The sequence below is a fragment of the Somniosus microcephalus genome, chromosome 9 (genome assembly GCF_052327205.1).
Source record: "Somniosus microcephalus isolate GS21.2 chromosome 9, FLI_Smic_1.0, whole genome shotgun sequence".
Taxonomy (NCBI): Eukaryota; Metazoa; Chordata; class Chondrichthyes; order Squaliformes; family Somniosidae; genus Somniosus; species Somniosus microcephalus.
Genome location: NC_140995.1, coordinates 220,338,008 through 220,361,279, shown reverse-complemented (window position 1 = coordinate 220,361,279; position 23,272 = coordinate 220,338,008). Strand labels below are relative to the sequence as shown.

The 23,272-nt window shown below is 49.0% G+C and overlaps 1 protein-coding gene across 6 annotated transcripts in view; it reads right to left on the bottom strand.

Moving 5' to 3' along the window:
• LOC147113078 (uncharacterized) overlaps positions 1-23,272 on the bottom strand; it is a 157,873-nt gene that overhangs the window by 6,225 nt on the left and 128,376 nt on the right. For 3 of the 6 annotated variants that reach the window (XM_085997922.1, XM_085997923.1, XM_085997926.1), the window contains one exon: positions 17,133-17,666. The exons of the other annotated variants lie outside the window; for them this stretch is intronic. In XM_085997922.1, the coding sequence (XP_085854048.1) occupies positions 17,490-17,666 (177 nt within the window). In that variant the 3' untranslated portion in view covers positions 17,133-17,489. Of the gene's footprint in view, positions 1-17,132; positions 17,667-23,272 lie in introns of those variants that run through there. 6 annotated transcript variants of the gene reach the window in all.

The following is a 23,272-nucleotide window of genomic DNA, read 5'->3' as shown; positions in this document are numbered from 1 at the left end:
CTATGACCGGAAAGCCCTGCAGCGGGTAGTCAAAACTGCCCAACGCATTACCGGCACCCGGCTACCGACCATAGAGCACATATACCAGAAACGCTGTTTACGGAGGTCACGGTCCATCATCAAAGACCCTACCCACCCCAGCCACAGTCTGTTTGCCCTCCTGCCATCTGGGAGACGCTACAGATGCATTCGCACCCATACGACCAGATTTAGGAACAGCTTCTTTCCCAGGGCTGTCATCCTACTGAACTCCACAAATAAACTCTAAAGCCTGCACATCTGCCAATGCACTTTATTATGGTTATGTTTATGTTAATATATTACAAGCCAAATGTATGTTGAATGTTTAAATGTCTTAATCTAAATGTACACTCTCGGGAGCCGCAAGCCTACATTTCGTTGTACTGCACTTGTGCACTAACAATGACAATAAAAGTTGATTTGATTTGATTGATTTGATCTCGATGACCAGGGCAAAGCGGATCCATTGGAGATGCGGGGAGGGCACAGATGGATAGCAATTCTGAAGATCACGAACGCAGGCGGTAGGGTAGATCTGAAGGAAGTTCTTGTGCTGAAACAGACCCCGGGATGTATGCTAAGCAGACCCTGGCAGGCCAGCTAAAGATAATATAATATAAGTAGGAGTTGCTCCACATTTAAGATCCGTGAACTTATAAAACAGACGAACTCCACATTGGATGCTGATTCAATCAAAGCATTAAGGGAGCAAAATGGATAGACTCCTGAGTTAGCAGGGTAAAGGAGGGGCTGTCACTTTCTAAAGCTGAATGGGGGTTAGGAACCGAGTTAGAAGGATTGCTTTGACCTCCATAACCTCGTTTAATTAATGGCTCTGCTTTACGAGGCATGGAGGCATGTGGAAAATAGGATGTTACTTTAAGAAGCAGATTTTTCCCATCTGGAATTCTCAGCTGTTAAGTTCGTGAATGATTGAGACACGGCCCAGCAGGAGTGAAAACAAACAGGTCTTTACTGGTGGAAGTCAATAGTGAAAAACTGAAAAACAGAGGCTCGCTAGCGCCTTTTATACAGGGGTGGTGACTGCCGGTACTGCAGTCTGAGACCAGTTATTCTCTTAAAGGTACATACACAACAATTCCTCCCCTTTTAGATAAACAGTACATAACATTCATTTAACAACTAAATGATAACTAATTACAATCACAATTACTGTTGCTAGATACATTGGTTAAGGTTAAGCAATTATAAGTTCAGTCTTTGAGGAGGCTTCCTGATTCTGTCTGGATAACGCCTCTTTGGGGTATCAGGTTCTTCTGGCAATGTTGAGTCAGGATCAATGTCGTTGTTTGGTTCATCTGCTTCCAATATTACCGGTTCTGTGGTAGCTGCAATTGGAACGTCGATTTCACTACCAGGTGTATCAGATCGTGGTGTGGAGTTGACGTTTTCCAGTGACTCTAGAATCTGGTCAGCATGGCGTCTTACAATGCTCTCCCCAACGTCCACGGTATACATGAGAGGTCCTTGTCGTGTACAAATCGTTCCTGGCTGCCATTTCTCAGTGCGGTAGTCCCGGGCCAAGACTGGTTGACCTATCTTAAAACTCCTGGTCGGCCTTTCATGCATATTCTGAAACTGCCTGTTCTCCACATCTCTTCGGACGTTTGGCTTAACCAAATCCAAGCGGCATCGTAGTCTTCGATTGAAGAACATCATGGCTGGAGTTTGGTTGGTAACCGCATGTGTCGCATTCCGGTAGGCAAACAAGAAGTTGTCCACCTTGTGTTGCAGGGGTATATCTTCATTACACATTGCCTTGATAGCCTTCTTGAATGTTTGGACAAGCCTCTCGGCCAATCCATTAGTGGCTGGATGATATGGGGCAGATGTGTAATGCTTAACACCATTGTTCTTTAAGAACCTCCAGAACTCTTCAGACACAAACTGTGGTCCATTGTCAGAGCAAATCTGTTCAGGCAGCCCATTCCTGGCGAATATGGTTCGTAAAACTGTGATAGTTTTTTCTGTGGTGGTTGAGGACATTTTTATTACCTCTGGCCACTTTGAATGTGCATCCACCGCAATTAAAAACATCGAGTCCATGACGGGACCAGCAAAATCAATGTGCACCCTTTGCCATGGAGATGAGGGCCACTCCCATGGATGCAGAGGAGCTTGTGGTGGGGCGTTTTGGACCTTCTGGCATCCTGCACAGCTCTTGGTCATCTCTTCGATTTCTCTATCGATTCCCGGCCACCACACAAACGCTCTGGCTAAGTTCTTCATTTTTACCCCACCCAGATGACCCTCATGAAGCTCATTGAGCACTCTATCCGTCAACTTAGGTGGAATTACTACTCTGGATCCACACATCAAGGTTCCTCTGCACACTGACAGCTGTTCTCTTCTCGGCGAGAATGCTGGCAGCAGTGGTTCGCCATGTGCTGGCCATCCCATCACCGTTAAATCATAGACCCGTGATAGTGTCGGGTCATTCCGTGTTTCCTTTTCTATGTTTGCATTCGTCACAGGGAGACATTCGACTATGTTCGAGTGGAATAACTCCATTGGATCCACTGCAAGGTCTTCTTCTTCGACCGTCGGCAACGGTAGGCGTGACAATCCATCAGCATTTCCATGCTGTTTAGTTCCTTTGTACTCAATGTCATATTGGTGTGCTCCTAGGAAAAGGGACCATCTCTGCAGCCGTTGTGCTGTCATTATCGGTACGCCCTTCTGAGGGTTGAAAATGGAGACAAGAGGTTGATGATCGGTTAGTAGAGTAAATTTTTGACCGTGCGGGTAGTGATTGAACTTCTTCACCCCCCACACTAGGCTGAGGGCCTCTCTGTCAATCTGGGCGTAGTTACACTCGGCAGAAGTTAACGAGCGTGACGCAAAAGCTACCGGCCTCTCTAAACCATCAAGGAATTTATGTGACAGTACCGCCCCAATGCCGTAGGGAGACGCATCACACGCCAGTCTGATCGGCAGTGCTGGGTTGTAGTGAGCCAATACTTCCCTTGAAGTGATTAAGTCCTTACTCTTCTGAAAAGCACGCTTACAATCATCGCTCCATTTCCATGCTACCCCCGTTCGTAGCAGGGTGTTCAGCGGGTGCAGAATTGTCGACAAATTCGGCAAAAACTTATGATAGTAATTCACCAATCCAAGGAATGACCTCAGTTGCGACACAATTTCAGGCGCTGGGGCCTTAACAACCGCTTCAATTTTGTCAGGGGACTTATGTAACCCTTCTTCATCAATCACGTGGCCACAATACGATATCTGTTTCTTAAAAAATTCGCACTTGGGGCGGTTGGCTCGCAGCCCATGTTCCTATAGTCTAGTGAGCACCTGTTCTAGGTTGTTAAGGTGTTCACTGTCATCTTCACCTGTTACAAGGATGTCGTCCAAGTAACACTGAGTCCCCGGAATCCCTTGCAGGACTTGTTCCATCGCTCTTTGCCATATCGCCGGAGCCGATGCTACTCCGAATACCAATCGACGATACTGGTAAAGACCTTTGTGAGTGTTCATCGTGAGATACTTCCTAGAGGACTCTTCAACCTCCATCTGCAAATATGCTTGTGGTAGGTCAATTTTTGTAAAACACTTCCCTCCAGACGGTGAGGCGAAGATGTCTTCTATCCTTGGAAGAGGATATTGTACTGTGTGAAGGACTGGGTTCACCGTCACCTTGAAATCCCCACAGATGCGAATCTTCCTTGGCTCTCCGGACTTATTGCTTAACGTTTTCTTCATGACAGGAACGATGGGTGTCGCCCACTCGCTCCAGTCAACCTTAGACAACACGCCCGCCTTCTCCAGATTCTCCAGCTCTGCCTCGACGGCTGGGCGAATTGCATATGGTACCGGTCTTGCTTTGAAAAACTTGGGAACTGCATTCTCTTCTATTTTTATCGAGGCGGTTACGCCTTTAAGCGTGCCCAGTTCTTGTTGAAATACCTCTTTGGCGTTAGCTAAGATTGTTGACAATCGTCCAGGAGTGACGTCCTCATCTTTTTTACCGTCCACCGTCATTGCATGAATGGAATGCCAATCTAAGTTTATCTTCCTGATCCATTCCCGTCCCAATAACGGTGGTCCACCATTTGGCAGTATGTAGAGATACAATTTCCGTATTTTCTTGCCATTGTATTCGACAGGCACCCTTATTTTTCCTCTGGGGTATACTTTTTGCCCCGTATATGTCGTCAAGACGATGGATGTCTCTCTCAAGGGTATGTGTGAAAATAGCCGCTCGTAGTCTCGTCGATTCATGACGGTTAGCGCTGATCCTGTATCCAATTCCATTTTAACTTGGGACCCTGCTATCGTGAGGGTGACCCAAATGGTTCGGTGATCCTCTTTTGCGATTACATTGTGAAGTTTGAGACAGCTTCGTCTCCTGTTCCCGGATTCACTATCGCTCATCTGGTCTTTGGAACTACTGTCCGCCATCTTTTGTACTTTCTTGTACGGTTCCTTAGTAGCCTTTTTGTTGTCGCTGGTCTTCTTCCCAGACCTGCAAACTCGTGCAATGTGTCCAATCTTCCCGCATTGTCTGCATATTTTGTCTTTGGACCAGCAGTCCTTCTGGTCATGGTTAGTTCTGCCGCAGCGATAACATTTTGCAAATCCCCGTGTCATTTCGTGGGTGCCGTATTCCTATGGATTTTGTTGAATTTCTGCAGCTCCCCTGGCTGCTGCTTCATACGATACTGCCACGCTGAAAGCCTTATCTAGCGTCAGCTCTTTTTCTGAGAGTAACTTCTTCTGTGTTCCTTCACTCAGGAGTCCACAGACAAATTTGTCCCGTAGGGTATCTGCCAGTCCTGCTCCGAACTAGCAGTGCTTTGATAGCTTGCATAGTTCCGTAAGATACTCAGCATTGCTCTCATCTTTGTGCTGAGTTCTCCTGTGGAATTTAAATCTTTCTGCTATCAACAGCGGTGCAGGGTTTAAGTGTTCCTGTAGGACAGCAACAATTTTGTTAAAACTGTTCGCCTTCGGTTTGGCTGGAGTAATCAGGTCCCGCAATAGGCCGTACGTTCTAGCGCCCATTAAGTTTAGCAATATCGATGCCTTTTTCCCCTCCGCTATTTCGTTTGCCTCGAAATATACCTCGACTCTTTCCACATACGTGGTCCAGTCCTCTAATGTATTATCAAAAGCAGTGATACAGCCAGTCTTCAGCATCTTGCAACTCTAAAATGGTGCCTCCCGCGCTTTGCCTTCTTCCCCGATTTAAAAAAATGGCGCCTCCCGCGCTTTGCCTTCTTCCCCGCTCTTGTTAGCACTGCTTTCCACGGTTTCTTGCGCGTTAAATATTGATTCTTTTTCTTTTATTATTTTCCCGTCGTGGAGCCGACCCTCTGGGACACTTCCCTCCCTCTTCCTAGGTCCGAACGCTGCCCGGCTTCGAAGCACCGGCCGCGCCCTGTGTGCTCCACCCTCTCTCTCTCTCTTTGCTTCCCGACTCGCTGCCCGGCCCTGTTGCAGAGCCACCCGATCGAGGTCTAGCCCGCCGCAGCCCAGGAAGGATCAGTGCACTACCTGCCACCAGCCCGAATAGCTGAGAAACCACAGACTGGTGAACCGAACCTGGCTCTTGATAGTCTCTCCTGCAAGTTTTCAAACCGATGATTGACGGTTGACGCCCGTTTCTCGAGTTTCTTTGGACTCTATTTTATTTTTTTTTCTTCTGGCTTCGACCTTCAACAACGTCGTCTGAGGTGCTGCCGAGTTGCAGGTAAGTTCGTTTCTTACTCGTCGCCAGTGTTAAGTCCGTGAATGATTGAGACACGGACCAGCAGGAGTGAAAACAAACAAGTCTTTACTGGTGGAATTCAATAGTGAAAAACTGAAAAACAGAGGCTCGCTAGCGCCTTTTATACAGGGGTGGTGACTGCTGGTACTGCAGTCTGAGACCAGTTATTCTCTTAAAGGGACATACACAACACCAGCCATCGCATAACCCTGGTGAATCTTGGGCATGGCGGTCAGAGGACGATCTACAGCAGGCCTCCAGTACCTGCTGCAGCGTAACATGCCTCAGAGACCTAAGGAGCCTGCCACAGTGTAATGTGACCATCAGGCCTTGAGGCTGGTCAGACATCATAAAAAGCTCCTCCGTCAATGCAATCGATCAGTCCCTTTCACTTTTAAACCCCCCCACCCCACCCCGCACCCGGCTTATAGCAATGCTGGACTCCAGCAACGACCAGCAGCCCTTGCACCAGACTTAGCCAAGGCACAAATGACAAGAAATACATTGGCTGATAGATTGCCATCATTTTCGTTAAAGGTGGGAATGACCCGTTAATTTGTATTGGCAGTGTTGGTTGAGGGAGGAATGTTGGGCATGGCACCGGGGGATACTCCCTGGTCTTCAAATCGTACCATGGGATCTTTTGCATCCACCTGAACGGACAGAAGAGGCCTCGTTATAACATCTCACCTAAAAGATGGCACCTCTGACAGTGTAGCACTCCCTCAATGCTACCAGTCTAGATCATGTGCTCAGGTCTCTGAAGCAGGAGCTTGAACCCATGACCTCCTGCCTCAAAGCTGAGACTGCTACCATTGGAGCCAAACTGACATAGAGTGAGGTCCTGATCTTGACTGGATTATTGAGGAATGTCCCCAGTGAAGGTTATTTTAGCTTCGTGAAGTAATCCTTCCCATCTCATATTCTCTGATGACCTATTTATCTGATCATCTCTATTTTCCCAAACGCCCTCTCCTTCCTGAAGGTGCTGATGTACGGCTTCATGAACCTTACCCGAGTACCCAAGGATGTCTTGCTGCAGTTGTACAGGGCCTTGGTGAGACAACATCTTGAATATTGTGTGCAGTTTGCAGTTTTGGTCACCTTATCTGAGGAAGGATGTTCTTGCCATGGAGGGAGTGCAGCGAAGATTCACCAGACTGATACCTGGGATGGCAGGAATGACGTATGAGGAGAGAGTGGGTTGATTGGGCTTATATTCACTGGAGTTTAGAAGAATGAGAGGGGATCTCATTGAAACTTATAAAATTCTAACAGGACTAGACAGACTAGATGCAGGAAGGATGTTCCCGATGGCGGGGGAGTCCAGAACCAGGGGTTACAGTCTAAAGATAAGGGGTAAGCCATTTAGGACAGAGATGAGGAGAAATTTCTTCACCCAGAGAGTGGTGAACCTGTGGCATTCTCTACCACAAAAGGCAGTTGAGGCCAATTCATTAAATATATTCAAGAAGGAGTTGGATATATTTCTTAAGGCTAAAGGGATCAAGGGATATGGGGAGAAAGCAGGGACAGGGTACTGAATTTGGATGATCAGCCATGATCTCATTAAATGGCGGAGCAGGCTCGAGGGGCCAAATGGCCTACTCCTGTTCCTATCTTCTATGTTTCTATGTAGCTATTCTTTATGCATGAGCCCAGCCATTGACTGTCACAATGCTATTCATCCTGGGTGGGGGAGGAGGTGCGGTGTGGCTGGGGGGGTGGTGGTGGAGGGGGTATCACAGTCTGTCCTGAACCAATCAGGAACAGTAATGGCGGCTGATTATTCCTTCCTGGCTCAGGGGCGATGCGTCCAATTTTTGCAGATCACTGACCACTGCGTTCGATTAGCTAACTTAGAATGGACCAGGGATCAAACCTGAGGCCTACCTGATCTGTATGGTTTTGTACACCTGAAATTTAGTGGCTAAATTCATATTTTAGTGTCTCTGGCTCTTGAACTCAGTGGCCTTTGACCCCTGAAGGCCCCAGCAGTTACGACTTGCAGTTCCCTTTTATCGCATGGTACAGTGCACAGACAGTGCACCTGTCCGACATAGGGTGAACATTAAAGGAACAGTCAGCCCAGTGATATTATAAACATGTTTCGCTTCAGTGCAACGTGAGGAAGTTCAGCTCTCAAAAGCGTTAGCGACAAGCCGGAAAAATAAAATAACATTGAAGTGCACTTTTGCTCTCAAGCTGTGGGCAAAGCCAGCATTTCTTGCCCACCCTTACTTGCCTGAGAAAGTGGTGGTGGGCCTTCTCTTTGTCCACTGCTATCCTTTTTAAAAATTTGTTCTTGGGATGTGGGCATCATTGGCGAGGCTGGCATTTATTGCACATCCCTAGTTGCCCTTGAGAAGGTGGTGGTGGGCCTTCTTCTTGTAGTGATGGTGCTTGTTCTTATTATTGTGTTTTACAGCAGTTTTGTTTTTAACAATTGAGGTTTTTAAGGATCAACCACATAATATGGTACCAGAGCCATATGTAGGCCAGGCTGTGGCAGTTTTACTTATCTAAAGGACATTAGTGAACCAGTCAGGTTTTAATGATAATCTGGCTGCTTTCACAGTCCTTTCTCCTGGTGCCAGCCCACAAATTACAACATTAATTCAATTCAATGTTACTACTTGCCACGCTATTTGAGCATGCCACCAACATGAACATCAGCATCGCCTACAGTACAAATCATTGCACGAGTCTGTGTATGTCGGAGAGATTGGAGAAGCTGGGATTGTTCTCCTTGGAGCGGAGAAGGTTAAGGAGAGACCTAATGTGATGAAATATTCCATTCATCACTCATCAGTATTTCTCTGCCTGTGACTGTGGTTGGTTTCAGTTTCATTTCCATTGTATTGTACTGTGTGTAGGGCTCCGCCCATATCTGGCTCCTATGTAAGCTGGCCCAGCCTGCAGCACATCCAGTACGGCAGACCTCTGGATGGAAGATACATTCTCCTCTGTGTGTTACCTTCTAAGTCAATAAAAGCCTTGTTTTGTTTCGCTAACATCGAGTCTCGGATTTATTGAGGCACATCAATTTTATTGACTTAATTTTCAACACAATGGATCAACTCTTGAAACCCGAACGTTTGGATTTGGACCAGCATGCTTCGGACGCATCGGCACGCTTCGGACACTGGTTTATGTGTATGGAATTCTTCCTGGACAATTCCGCAGCCGTCAAAGACGCTACGGACGCTACGAGTATGAAACTCGGAATTCTGCGGAATTGGGTAAGCCACCGGGTTTACCCCCTCATCCAAGATGCCGACACGTACCCGGCTGCCTGCGACATCTTAAAGGCGCATTACCAGCAGCCTACGAATGAGGTGTATGCTAGGCATCTGCTCGCTACTCGCGCACAGCGACCTGGGGAATCGGTGGAGGAGTTCCTAGGCACCCTGAAAACGCTTGACAAAGACTGCAAGTGCCAAGATGTAAAAGCCGCAGTGTACACTGACGAGCTTGTTCGCGATGCCTTTATCACAGGCCTCAGCTCCACTTACATCCGGCAGAGACTGCTGGAAAAAACGGGATTGGACCTGAAACAGGCTGCGGACACAGCACGATCCCTGGATGTGGCCCAGAGAAACTCGGACGCCTACTCTTCAGCCCGCGCCGTCCACGCCGCCACGTGTGCACCAAGGGCGCCGCCATCTTGGAAGGCATCTTCCCCGCCCGGCAGCCCGACACCGTCGGGGCCCCGCTCTCCCCCCAGAAGCCCTACGACAGCCGCGACGTGTCGGGGACCCAACTGCTACTTCTGCAGGCAGCCGAAGCACACCAGAAACCTGTGCCCGGCGAAAGGCACCACCTGCTTTAAGTGCGGTAAGAAGGGGCACTTCGGGAAGGTGTGCAGAGGGAACCCTGCCGGAAAACCCGCCACCGCCACGTGTGCGCCGTGGGAGCGGCCATCTTGGACGCCATCTTGCCCGACCTCGTGGGGTCCGCCATCTTGTGAGCAGACAGCGTGGACGCCATCTTGTCTCGATCAGGGCCCTACAGTGGCATCGGTCACAGTGGACCAGACCAGGCCGCACCCGCTATCCAAATCAATGGTGGACATCGAGGTAAACGGGTGCAGGGTTAAATGTTTAATTGACAGTGGAAGCACGGAGAGTTTTATCCACCCTGAACTGGTACAACAACTCTCCCTAAAGGTGGTCCCTACTCGGGGTACCATCTCTATAGCTGATAAAACCCAGACATCGACCATTATGGGTTACTGCACGGTACAATTGTCCGTTAACGGAACTGTATACGATAATTTTAAAGTATTAATCATGAAGAATCTATGTGCGAGCGTGATCTTGGGCCTGGATTTCCAGTGCTACCACCAAAGCATCACGCTCAATTACGGTGGGTCCCAGCCGCCCCTCACAGTGTGCGGTCTGGCTACCCTGAAGGTAAAGCCGCCTTTGCTATTCGCGAACCTTACCCCTAACTGCCGGCCAATAGCGACCAAAAGCAGGAGGTACAGCTGGGAGGACAGGCGGTTTATCGCGACCGAGGTAGAGAGGCTCCTGAAAGAGCGCATTATTGAACACAGCAATAGCCCGTGGCGCGCCCAAGTGGTGGTGGTAAGGGGTAGCGAGAAGACACGGATGGTGATCGACTATAGCCAAACGATCAACAGGTACACCCAACTAGACGCCTACCCGCTACCCCGCATATCAGAAATGGTGAACCAAATCGTCCAATACCGGGTGTTCTCCACCATCGACCTCAAGCCAGCGTAACACCAGCTCCCTATCAGACCAGAGGACCGCCCGTACACTGCCTTCGAGGCGAACGGACGCCTCTACCAATTCCTCAGAGTCCCCTTTGGGGTGACGAATGGGGTCTCGGTCTTCCAGAGGGAGATGGACCGCATGGTCGATGACCACCACTTGCAGGCAACCTTCCCCTACCTCGACAACGTCACCATCTGCGGTCACAACCAGCAGGATCACGACTCGAACCTCGAGAGGTTCCTGAAAACCGCACAAAAACTCAACCTCACCTACAACGAGGACAAGTGCGTTTACAACACCACGCGCCTCTGCATACTAGGCAGCGTGGTGGAGAATGGGGAAATCGGACCAGACCCCGACCGATTGCGCCCCCTACGGGAGCTGCCCCTGCCCAACACTCCCAAAGCCCTGAAAAGGTGCCTGGGGTTATTTTCTTATTATTCCCAATGGGTCCCCAACTACTCCGACAAAGCCCGCCCCCTCTTGAAAGCATCCTCTTTTCCGCTCTCTGCTGAGGCCCATGCCGCCTTCAAAAGCATTAAGCAGGATATTGAGCGGGCCACGCTACAGGCAGTGGACGAGAACACTCCCTTTCAAGTGGAAAGTGATGCGTCTGACTTTGCCTTGGCGGCCACCCTCAACCAGGCGGGGCGGCCCGTAGCTTTCTTCTCGAGGACCCTCCAAGGGCCCGAGATCAGACACTCCTCCGTAGAAAAGGAGGCCCAAGCCATCGTGGAGGCAGTGCGCCACTGGCGCCACTACCTAGCCGGCAAACACTTCACCCTACTTACCGACCAGCGGTCTGTAGCGTTTATGTTCAATAATAAACAGAGGGGGAAGATTAAAAATGATAAGATTCTTAGGTGGCGGATCGAGCTCTCCACCTTCGATTATGACATCATTTACCGGCCAGGGGCCCTTAACGAATCCCCCGACGCCCTCTCACGAGGGATGTGTGCCAGCGCCACCGGGGATCGGCTACAGACCCTCCACAATGACCTCTGCCACCCAGGGGTCACGCGGCTGTTCCACTTCATAAAGTCCCGCAACTTACCCTACTCGATTGAGGAAGTTCGGTCCCTGACCAGGAACTGTCGCACTTGCGCTGAGTGCAAGCCTCAGTTCTACCGCCCAGATAGAGCCCACTTAATCAAAGCTACACGGCCCTTTGAGCGGCTCAGCTTAGATTTCAAGGGCCCCCTCCCGTCCGTCGACCGCAATGTTTACTTCCTGAACATTGTGGACGAATACTCTCGTTTCCCATTCGCCTTCCCCTGCCCAGACATGACCAGCGCCACGGTCATTAAATGCCTCAACAGCCTGTTCTGCCTGTTCGGTATGCCGAGCTACATCCATATGGATAGGGGGGTGTCCTTCATGAGTGAAGAGCTACGCCAGTACATGCTGTCCAGGGGGATCGCCACGAGCCGTACCACCAGCTACAACCCCCGGGGTAACGGTCAAGTGGAGCGAGAGAACGGGACAGTATGGAAAGCAGTCACTCTAGCTCTAAGGTCCAAAGGCCTCCCTATCTCCCGCTGGCAGGAAGTCCTCCCAGATGTGCTCCATTCAATACGGTCGCTATTGTGTACTGCCACTAATGCCACGCCTCACGAGCGAATGTTTGTCTTTCCCCGGAAATCCACCTCAGGCGTATCCATGCCGTCATGGCTCTCCACCCCAGGTCCGGTATTCGTGCGAAGGCATGTGAGGGGCCACAAGATGGACCCTCTCGTGGAGTCAGTGCACCTACTCCACGCCAACCCCCAATACGCGTATGTCCGGCACGCCGACGGAAGGGAGGACACCGTGTCCATAAAAGACGTCGCCCCAGCCGGTAACGACAACAACCACGACAACAGCAGCAACAACGACCACAGCAACTCTTACCCACCCACTACTCTTTCATCACCCCCGGAAGAACATCGACCAACGGTACCCCCACCAACTACCCCTTCAACAACTCTGGCGGCACCCCCGGCAGAGACCCAGGAGGCCACCGGGGACACCCAGCCGACACCCGCGGCACCACAACAGCCACGTCGGTCGCAGAGGACTATCAAACCCCCGAACAGACTAAATCTATAGAAGGGGTGAATGTGATGAAATATTCCATTCATCACTCATCAGTATTTCTCTGCCTGTGACTGTGGTTGGTTTCAGTTTCATTTCCATTGTATTGTACTGTGTGTAGGGCTCCGCCCATACCTGGCTCCTATGTAAGCTGGCCCAGCCTGCAGCACATCCAGTACGGCAGACCTCTGGATGGAAGATACATTCTCCTCTGTGTGTTACCTTCTAAGTCAATAAAAGCCTTGTTTTGTTTCGCTAACATCGAGTCTCGGATTTATTGAGGCACATCACCTAATAGAGGTATTGAAAAATTCTGAAGGGTTTTGATTGGGCAAGTAGTGAGAAACGGTTTCCGCTGGCAAACAGGTCAGTAACCAATAGATTTAAAATAAAAGAACTGGAGGGGAAATGAGGAGAATTTTTTCACACAGAAGGTTGATAGGATCTGGAACGCACTACCTGAAAGGGTGGTGGAATCAGATTCCATAGGAACTTGCAAAAGGCAATTGGACATGTATTTGAAGAGGGCTAATTTTCAGGGTTATGGGGAAAAAGCTGGGGTGTGGGACTAAATTGGATAGCTCTTTCAAAGAGTTGGCACAGCATGATGGGCCGAATGGCCTCCTTCTGTGCTGTATGATTCTATCTAACAGCAGCTGCTTTGTATTTCAGGACTAGCCATGACTCAGGTGATAACCCTCTCACCTCTGTGCCAGAAGGTCATGGGTTCATAGTCCCACTCCAGAAACTTAAAATCAAAGAATGATGCAGCACAGAATGAGGCCATTCTGCCCACAGTGCCAGCTCTCTGTAAAAAGAATCCAATTCCCTTTTGAAGATTATTATTGAATCTGCTTCCACCACCCTTTCAGGCAGTGCATTCCAGATCATAACAACTCGCTGAGTAAAAATATTTCTCCTCTTCTCGTTTCTAGTTCTTTTGCCTAACACTCCAATGTAGTATCGAGGGAATGCTGCACTGTTGGAGGTGCCGTCTTCTGGAAGAGACGTCTGCCCGCTCTAATGGACGTAAAATATCCCATGGCACTATTTTGAAGAAGAGCAATATTTATCCCTCAACCAACGTCACTAAAGCAGATTACTGTTTGTGGAACTTTGATGCGTGCAATTGGCTGCCCCGTTTCCTACATTATAACAGTGACTACATTTCCAAAGTACTTCATTGGCTGTAAAACGCTTTGGGACGTCCTGAGTTCATTAAAGGACCTATATAAATATAAACTCTTTCTTTAGGCACCTCCTGCCCCTTTTCGATGTTCTCCCTTCCTCTCCTTTAGGGAACGGACTGATGCCAGGATATAATCCCATGGAGCCCTTTCATGATCTGGCATCTGGCTCACGAATGACTTTTTTTTATTCGTTCATGGGATGTGGGCATCGCTTGCAAGGCCAGCATTTATTGCCAATCCCTAGTTACCCTTGTGAAGGTGGTGGTGAGCCGCCTTCTTGAACCGCTGCAGTCCATGTGGTGAAGGTACTCCCACAGTGCTGTTAGGTAGGGAGTTCCAGGATTTTGAACCAGCGACGATGAAGGATCGACGATATACTTCCAAGTCAGGATGGTGTGTGACTTGGAGGGGAACTTGGAGGTGGTGGTGTTCCCATGCGCCTGCTGCCCTTGTCCTTCTAGGTGGAAGAGGTCATGGGTTTGGGAGGTGCTGCCGAAGAAGCCTTGGCAAGTTGCTGCAGTGCATCTTGTAGATGGTACACACTGCAGCCACGGTACGCCGGTGGTGGAGACAGTGAATGTTTAAGGTGGTGGATGGGGTGCCAATCAAGCAGGCTGCTTTGTCTTGGATGGTGTCGAGCTTCTTGAGTGTTGTTGGAGCTGCACTCATCCAGGCAAGTGGAGAGTATTCCATCACACTCCTTACTTGTGCCTTGTAGATGGTGGAAAGGCTTTGGGGAGTCAGGACGTGAGACACTCACTGCAGAATACCTAGCCTCTGACCTGCTCTTGTTGCCACATTATTTATATGGCTAGTCCAGTTAAGTTTCTGGTCAATGGTGACCCCCAGGATATTGATGGTGGGGGATTTGGCGATGGTAATGCCGTTGAATGTCAAGGGGCGCTGGTTAGATGTTCTCTTGTTGGAGATAGTCATTGCCTGGCACTTGTGTGGCGCGAATGTTACTTGCCACTTATCAGCCCAAGCCTGAATGTTGTCCAGGTCTTGCTACATGCGGGCATGGACTGCTTCATTATCTGAGGAATTGCGAATGGCACTGAACACTGTGCAGTCATCAGCGAATATCTCCACTTCTGACCTGGGAAAGTCATTGATGAAGCAGCTGAAGATGGTTGGGCCTATGACACTGCCCTGAGGAACTCCTGCAGCAATGTCCTGGGGCTGTGATGATTGACCTTCAACCACCACAACCATCTTCCTTTGTGCTAGGTATGACTCCAGCCAGTGGAGAGTTTTCCCCTTGATTCCTATCGACTTCAGTTTTACTAGGGCTTCTTGATGCCACACTCGGTCAAATGCTGCCTTGATGTCAACATGATCTCTGAGGGTGAATGTCGGCGTGCTATTTAAACATGTGGGGACACTACAACCAAACATGTTACAATACACCTCCACAGATAGTCTAGGCTCAGATTTCAAAAGTGCACCATTGGGTGGGTAGCCAAGGGCTGCTGGGCCCTATGAGACAGTACCCTCAGCGTGAGTTAGTACCGCCAAAGAGTGGGGAGGAAATAGTCTTCATAGTCATGTGAGTTGAGATTTTGCTTCGTAATATTGATAATGAACACGTTTGTGTGAAATTCCTCTTCTCTGTTAGTTTAATGGATGCTTTGAACATTCAAAATAAACAGGTCAAGCCCTTCATAGGCAAAGGAACTTCAGATGCATTTGTTGCTAATATTCCATAGCACAATCCAACCCGAATAGTGTCGGGATAATATGAGGATCGGAGCTGAATTGAGCTTTGATTCCAAAGTGAGTTGAATTCAAGGACTATTTAAAGATGGTTTACCCATTGGGAAGAAATGGCAGAGCGTAGACTCTGCCGGCACATGAACACAGCCAACTTTTTCACCCAGCTACAGGCTCCTATCATTGCGGCCTACATCTGGAGTCACAGCAACTAGAGAAGGGGGTTTGCCACCCCCGGAAGACCAGGTGCTCACTCTGTCGACCTCCGACGTAAGGGGTGTTCTACGCGGAGTGAACACACGAAAGGCTGCTGGACCGGATAGCATCCCTGGACGGGTACTCAAGGAATGTGCTGATCAGCTGGCTGATGTCTTCACCGCCATCTTCAGTCTGTCATTGGCCCAGGCAGTAGTCCCTACATGCTTCAAGACCGCTACCATTATTCCTGTGCCAAAACAAACGGCTGTGACGTGCCTGAACGACTATCGACCTGTCGCACTCACACCCATCATAATGAAGTGTTTCGAGAGACTGGTCCTGGCTCACATCAAAGTCAGTGTTCCCACCTCTCTTGACCAACACCAGTTTGCCTATCGTGCAAACAGATCAACGGAGGATGCAATCACAACTGCTCTACACTCGGCACTGAATCACTTAGATGGTAAGGAGACCTACATCAGAATGCTGTTCATAGACTACAGCTCAGCATTCAACACTATCGTCCCCAACAAGCTGGCCACCAAACTCCAAACTCTTGGCCTGAACACTTCCCTCTGCAACTGGACCCTGGACTTCCTAACAAACAGACCCCAGTCTGTCAAATTAGGTAACCACACCTCCCCCCTCCGACCCTGAACACGGGGGCCCCACAAGGATGTGTGCTGAGCCCCCTCCTCTACTCCCTCTTCACCCATGACTGTGTGGCTGTTCATGGTTCCAACACCATCATCAAGTTTGCGGATGATACCACGGTAGTAGGCCAGATCACCAACAACGATGAGTCAGCCTACAGGGAGGAGGTCCAGCATCTCGTGAAGTGGTGCGCTGATAACAACCTGGCCCTTAACATCAAGAAAACCAAAGAAATCATTGTGGACTTCAGGAAGTCTAAAGGCGGAAGTCACGCCCCCATCCACATCAATGGGGCTGTGGTAGAAAGGGTGGACAGCTTTAAGTTCCTCGGAGTCCACATCACAGAAGACCTCTCCTGGTCCCTCAATACCTCCTCTCTGGTGAAGAAGGCCCAGCAGCGCCTATATTTCCTAAGGAGACTGAAGGGATGTAACCTGTCACCCCTGATCCTCTCTAACTTTTACCGCTGCACAATAGAGAGCATCCTGACAAACTGTATCACAGTATGGTATGGCAGCTGTAGCTACTATGACTGGAAAGCCCTGCAGCGGGTAGTCAAAACTGCCCAACGCATTACCGGCACCCGGCTACCGACCATAGAGCACATATACCAGAAACGCTGTTTACGGAGGTCACGGTCCATCATCAAAGACCCTACCCACCCCAGCCACAGTCTGTTCGCCCTCCTGCCATCTGGGAGACGCTACAGATGCATTCGCACCTGTACGACCAGATTTAGGAACAGCTTCTTTCCCAGGGCTGTCATCCTACTGAACTCCACAAATAAACTCTAAAGCCTGCACATCTGCCAATGCACTTTATTATGGTTATGTTTATGTTAATGTATTACAAGCCAAATGTATGTTGAATCTTTAAATGTCTTAATCTAAATGTACACTCTCGGGAGCCGCAAGCCTACATTTCGTTGTACTGCACTTGTGCACTAACAATGACAATAACAGTTGATTTAATTTGATTTGATTTGATTTGAGTTGATTTCTTGATGTCATACTGGATGGATAGATTTATAAAGTTGGATTGGAAAGTTTGCTTTGTGGTGGCTTTTATTTCAGCATTGGGTCCAAGAGGACATTGTGATGGTCAGTAACAGAGGGATGGTAAGGTGTGGGACTAATGTTGAAAGGGGATTTGGGGTTGTGGTTACTGGGACCGGAGGTGGATGATTCCATCCTGGATATCCCGGCCAGAAAGGGGCTGTCTGGTTTGCACCCTTCCTTCTGCTTCCTCCTCTTCGGCTTCTTCCTCTTCAGCTTCTTCCTCTTCGGCTTCTTCCTCTTCTGCTTCCTCCTCGTCCCTCTGTGAGCGGATGCTGTAAATCTGAAATGACAGTAGAAAATGCTGGAAATACAGCAGGTGAGGCAGCATCTTGACCTGAGACGTGAACTCTCTTTCTCTCTCCATGGATATTGCCTGACCGGCTGAATATTTGCAGCATTTTCTGTCTGCTCAGAGACCTTCTTTTACCATCTGAGGCCTTGCAAGCACCCAGCAGCACTCCCTACACATGTAAAAAAACTTTTTAATATGTGTTGCAGCAAGGCACTACTTGAATAAAATCAAAAAAACCCAGTCCAAAAGCTTTAATGCAAATTTACCTAAAAGATGTGTGTGTCTGTTTAAGCACCTCTGTCAATCTGCTTGCACATTGGGTTTACTTGCCGTGCTTCGGATCCAGCGCTGAACTCAGCGCTAGGGTCGAAATTCGCCGTGGTGACGTTGAGTCGGCGTGCGCGTCACCACAGCGCCATTTTCCTTTTCAGGGCGATTGATCTTACCGGCAGCGCTACCGGGACCATGAAGATGGAGGACGCCACGGGACCTGTCATCAGCGGGCAGAAGAGCGGCAGCCACCACTTTCTCCACGTAATGCCACACTAACGGGTGGCAGTAAGGTAGGAAACTTCTCCCCCTTGGGTCTTTTATTTCATTGCTGTCTGTGGGAGCTTGCTGTGCACAAATTGGCTGCTGCATTTCCTACAGTACTGGGAATGGTAGCATAGTGGTAATGTTGCTGGACTATTAATCCAGAGGCCTGGACTAATGATGTCAGAGACGTGAGTTCAAATCCCACCACGGCAGCTGGGGAATTTAAAGTCAGTTAATTAAATAAACCTGGAATAAAAAGCTGGTGATCATGAAACTACTGGATTGCCAGGAAAAACCTATCTGGTTCACTAATATCCTTTAGGGAAGGAAATCTGCTGTCCTTACCCGGTCTGGCCTCCATGTGACTCCAGACCCACAACAATGTGGTTGACTCTTAACTGCCCTCAGAAATGGCCTAGTGAGATTCTTGGTTGTATAAGGTAGCTCACCACCACCACCTTCTCAAGAGCAATTAGGAATGGGCAATAAACGCTGGCCTTGCTCAGCAATGCCCACATCCTGTGAATGAATAAAAAAAAGTGACTACATTTCAGAAGTACTTCATTGGCTGTAAAGCTCTTTGGGGTGTCCTGAGGTCGTGAAAGGCACAAGTCCTTCTTTATTTACATCATAGTTGCGGACTGGTACAAAAACAAATTGCCTCTCTGGGCTGTCGTACCGCTGCAGCCACTCAATAGTTGCACGAGTTGCCGCTGATCTCAACAATTCCCCTCGTTGCTCTTTGCATCAAATGGCAATTAGCAAGGGAGTGCTGAGCGGGCAGCTGTGAGCCAGCACTATCTCCGAACACTAACCTGGGTTTCTCATTTCATGTCGTCAAGGGGAAAAAAAAGACTGAATGAAGTTAGTGTTTCATATACAATCCCTTTCTTTTCCGCAACACAAGCATGACATCATCTGACCTCTGCTCACCTCTGTGCGACCCATGGGCTTGTGTTGCCGCATAAATAATAATCGAGCAGGGCGGCGGGGGACCTTTCCAGGGCTTTGTATAAAGCGATCTGCATTCACCTGGGGGAAATAAACTCTTTACCCATACGTCCCCTCCCCAACTCACTTAGGTAAAGTACAAAAGACTTGCATTTATGTAGCATCTTTCAGGATAGCAGGACATCACAAGGTGCTTTACAGCCAATGCAAGTGTAGTGTAGTGACTGTTGTAATGTAGGAAATGTGGCAGCCAATTTGCTCTCAGCAAGCTCCCACAAACAGCAATGCGACAATGACCAGATAACCTCACAGCAAGCTCCCACAGACAGCAATGCGACAATGACCAGATAACCTCACAGCAAGCTCCCACAGACAGCAATGCGACAATGACCAGATAACCGATTTTTTCTACTGATGTTGGTTGAGGGATAAATATTAGCCAGGAGACCGGGGCGAAATCCCCAGCTCGTCTTCAAAATTGTACAGTGCGATCTTTTACATCCACCTGGGTGGTAACAATCCATGTTCTATAGGGTGCTGTCACTCCATGTGTTCTATAGGGTGCTGTCACACCGTGTGTTCTATAGGGTGCTGTCACACCATGTGTTCTATAGGGTGCTATCACTCCATGTGTTCTATAGGGTGCTGTCACACCGTGTGTTCTATAGGGTGCTGTCACACCGTGTGTTCTATAGGGTGCTGTCACACCATGTGTTCTATAGGGTGCTGTCACACAGTGTGTTCTATAGGGTGCTGTCACACCGTGTGTTCTATAGGGTGCTGTCACACCGTGTGTTCTATAGGGTGCTGTCACACCGTGTGTTCTATAAGGTGCGGTCACACCGTGTGTTCTCTAGGGTGCTGTCACACCATGTGTTCTATAGGGTGCTGTCACACCATGTGTTCTATGGGGTGCTGTCACACCATGTGTTCTATAGGGCGCTGTCACACCATGTGTTATATAGGGTGCTGTCACACCATGTGTTCTATAGGGTGCTGTCACACCATGTGTTCTATAGGGTGCTGTCACACCATGTGTTCTATAAGGTGCTGTCACACCATGTGTTCTATAGGGTGCTGTCACACCGTGTGTTCTATAGGGTGCTGTCACACATTGTGTTCTACAGGGTGCTATCACACCATATGTTCTATAGGGTGCTGTCACACCATGTGTTCTATGGGGTGCTGTCACACCATGTGTTCTATAGGGTGCTGTCACACCATGTGTTCTTTAGGGTGCTGTCACACCATGTGTTCTATAGGGTGCTGTCACACCATGTGTTCTATAAGGTGCTGTCACACCGTGTGTTCTATAAGGTGCTGTCACACCGTGTGTTCTATAGGGTGCTGTCACACCGTGTGTTCTATAGGGTGCTATCACTCCATGTGTTCTGTAGGGTGCTGTCACACCGTGTGTTCTATAAGGTGCTGTCACACCATCTGTTCTATAGGGTGCTGTCACACCATGTGTTCTATAGGGTGCTGTCACACCATGTGTTCTATAAGGTGCTGTCACACCGTGTGTTCTATAAGCTGCTGTCACACCGTGTTCTATAGGGTGCTGTCACACCGTGTGTTCTATAGGGTGCTGTCACACCGTGTGTTCTATAAGGTGCTGTCACACCGTGTGTTCTATAGGGTGCTGTCACACCGTGTGTTCTATAGGGTGCTGTCACACCATGTGTTCTATAAGGTGCTGTCACACCGTGTGCTCTATAGGGTGCTGTCACACCGTGTGTTCTATAGGGTGCTGTCACACCATGTGTTCTATAGGGTGCTGTCACACCATGTGTTCTATAAGGTGCTGTCACACCGTGTGTTCTATAGGGTGCTGTCACACCGTGTGTTCTATAGGGTGCTGTCACACATTGTGTTCTACAGGGTGCTATCACACCATATGTTCTATGGGGTGTTGTCACACCATGTGTTCTATAGGGTGCTGTCACACCATGTGTTCTTTAGGGTGCTGTCACACCATGTGTTCTATAGGGTGCTGTCACACCATGTGTTCTATAAGGTGCTGTCACACCGTGTGTTCTATAAGGCGCTGTCACACCGTGTGTTCTATAGGGTGCTGTCACACCGTGTGTTCTATAGGGTGCTGTCACACCGTGTGTTCTATAAGGTGCTGTCACATCGTGTGTTCTATAGGGTGCTGTCACACCGTGTGTTCTATAGGGTGCTGTCACACCATGTGTTCTATAAGGTGCTGTCACACCGTGTGCTCTATAGGGTGCTGTCACACCGTGTGTTCTATAGGGTGCTGTCACACCATGTGTTCTATAGGGTGCTGTCACACCGTGTGTTCTATAGGGTGCTGCAACACCGTGTGTTCTATAGGGTGCTGTCACACCATGTGTTCTATAGGGTGCTGTCACACCGTGTGTTCTATAGGGTGCTGTCACACCGTGTGTTCTATGGGGTGCTGTCACACCGTGTGTTCTATAGGGTGCTGTCACACCATGTGTTCTATAGGGTGCTGTCACACCGTGTGTTCTATAGGGCGCTGTCACACCACGTGTTCTATAGGGCGCTGTCACACCATGTGTTCTATAGGGCGCTGTCACACCATGTGTTCTATAGGGTGCTGTCACACCATGTGTTCTATAGGGTGCTGTTACACCGTGTGTTCTATAGGGTGCTGTCACACCGTGTGTTCTATAGGGTGCTGTTACACCGTGTGTTCTATAGGGTGCTGTCACACCGTGTGCTCTATAGGGTGCTGTCACACCGTGTGTTCTATAGGGTAGGGTGCTGTCACACCATGTGTTCTATAGGGTGCTGTCACACCATGTGTTCTATGGGCTGCTGTCACACCATGTGTTCTATAGGGTGCTGTCACACCATGTGTTCTTTAGGGTGCTCTCACACCATGTGTTCTATAGGGTGCTGTCACACCGTGTGTTCTATAGGGTGCTGTCACATCATGTGTTCTATGGGGCGCTGTCACACCATGTGTTCTATGGGGTGCTGTCACACCATGTGTTCTATAGGGTGCTGTCACACCATGTGTTCTATAGGGTGCTGTCACACCGTGTGTTCTATAGGGTGCCGTCACACCATGTGTTCTATGGGGTGCTGTCACACCATGTGTTCTATAGGGCGCTGTCACACCATGTGTTCTATAGGGTGCTGTCACATCATGTGTTCTATAGGGTTCTGTCACACCGTGTGTTCTATAGGGCACTGTCACACCACATGTTCTATAGGGTGCTGTCACACCGTGTGTTCTATAGGGTGCTGTCACACCATGTGTTCTATAGGGTGCTGTTACACCGTGTGTTCTATAGGGTGCTGTCACACAGTGTGTTCTATAGGGCACTGTCACACCATGTGTTCTATAGGGTGCTGTTATACCATGTGTTCTATAGGGTGCGGTCACACCGTGTGTTCTATAGGGTGCTGTCACACCATGTGTTCTATGGGGCGCTGTCACACCGTGTGTTCTATATGGCGCTGTCATACCATGTGTTCTATAGGGCGTTGTCACACCATGTGTTCTATAGGGTGCTGTCACACCATGTGTTCTATAGGGTGCTGTCACACCATGTGTTCTATAGGGCGCTGTCACACCATGTGTTCTATAGGGTGCTGTCACACCATGTGTTCTATAGGGTGCCGTCACACCATGTGTTCTATGGGGTGCTGTCACACCATGTGTTCTATAGGGTGCTGTCACACCATGTGTTCTATGGGGTGCTGTCACACCATGTGTTCTATGGGGTGCTGTCACACCATGTGTTCTATAGGGTGCCGTTACACCATGTGTTCTATGGGGTGCTGTCACACCATGTGTTCTATGGGGTGCCGTCACACCATGTGTTCTATGGGGTGCTGTCACACCATGTGTTCTATAGGGTGCTGTTACACCATGTGTTCTATGGGGTGCTGTCACACCATGTGTTCTATAGGGTGCCGTCACACCATGTGTTCTATGGGGTGCTGTAACAACGATATATAACACAGGTTGTTATAGAACCCTATAGAACACAAGTTGTTACAACAGCCTATAGAACATGGCCTGGAGCAGCAGCTTATACAACAAAGGATGTTATAGGGCCCTATAGAACAAAGGTTGTTATAGCAGCTGAATATAGCACACGTTG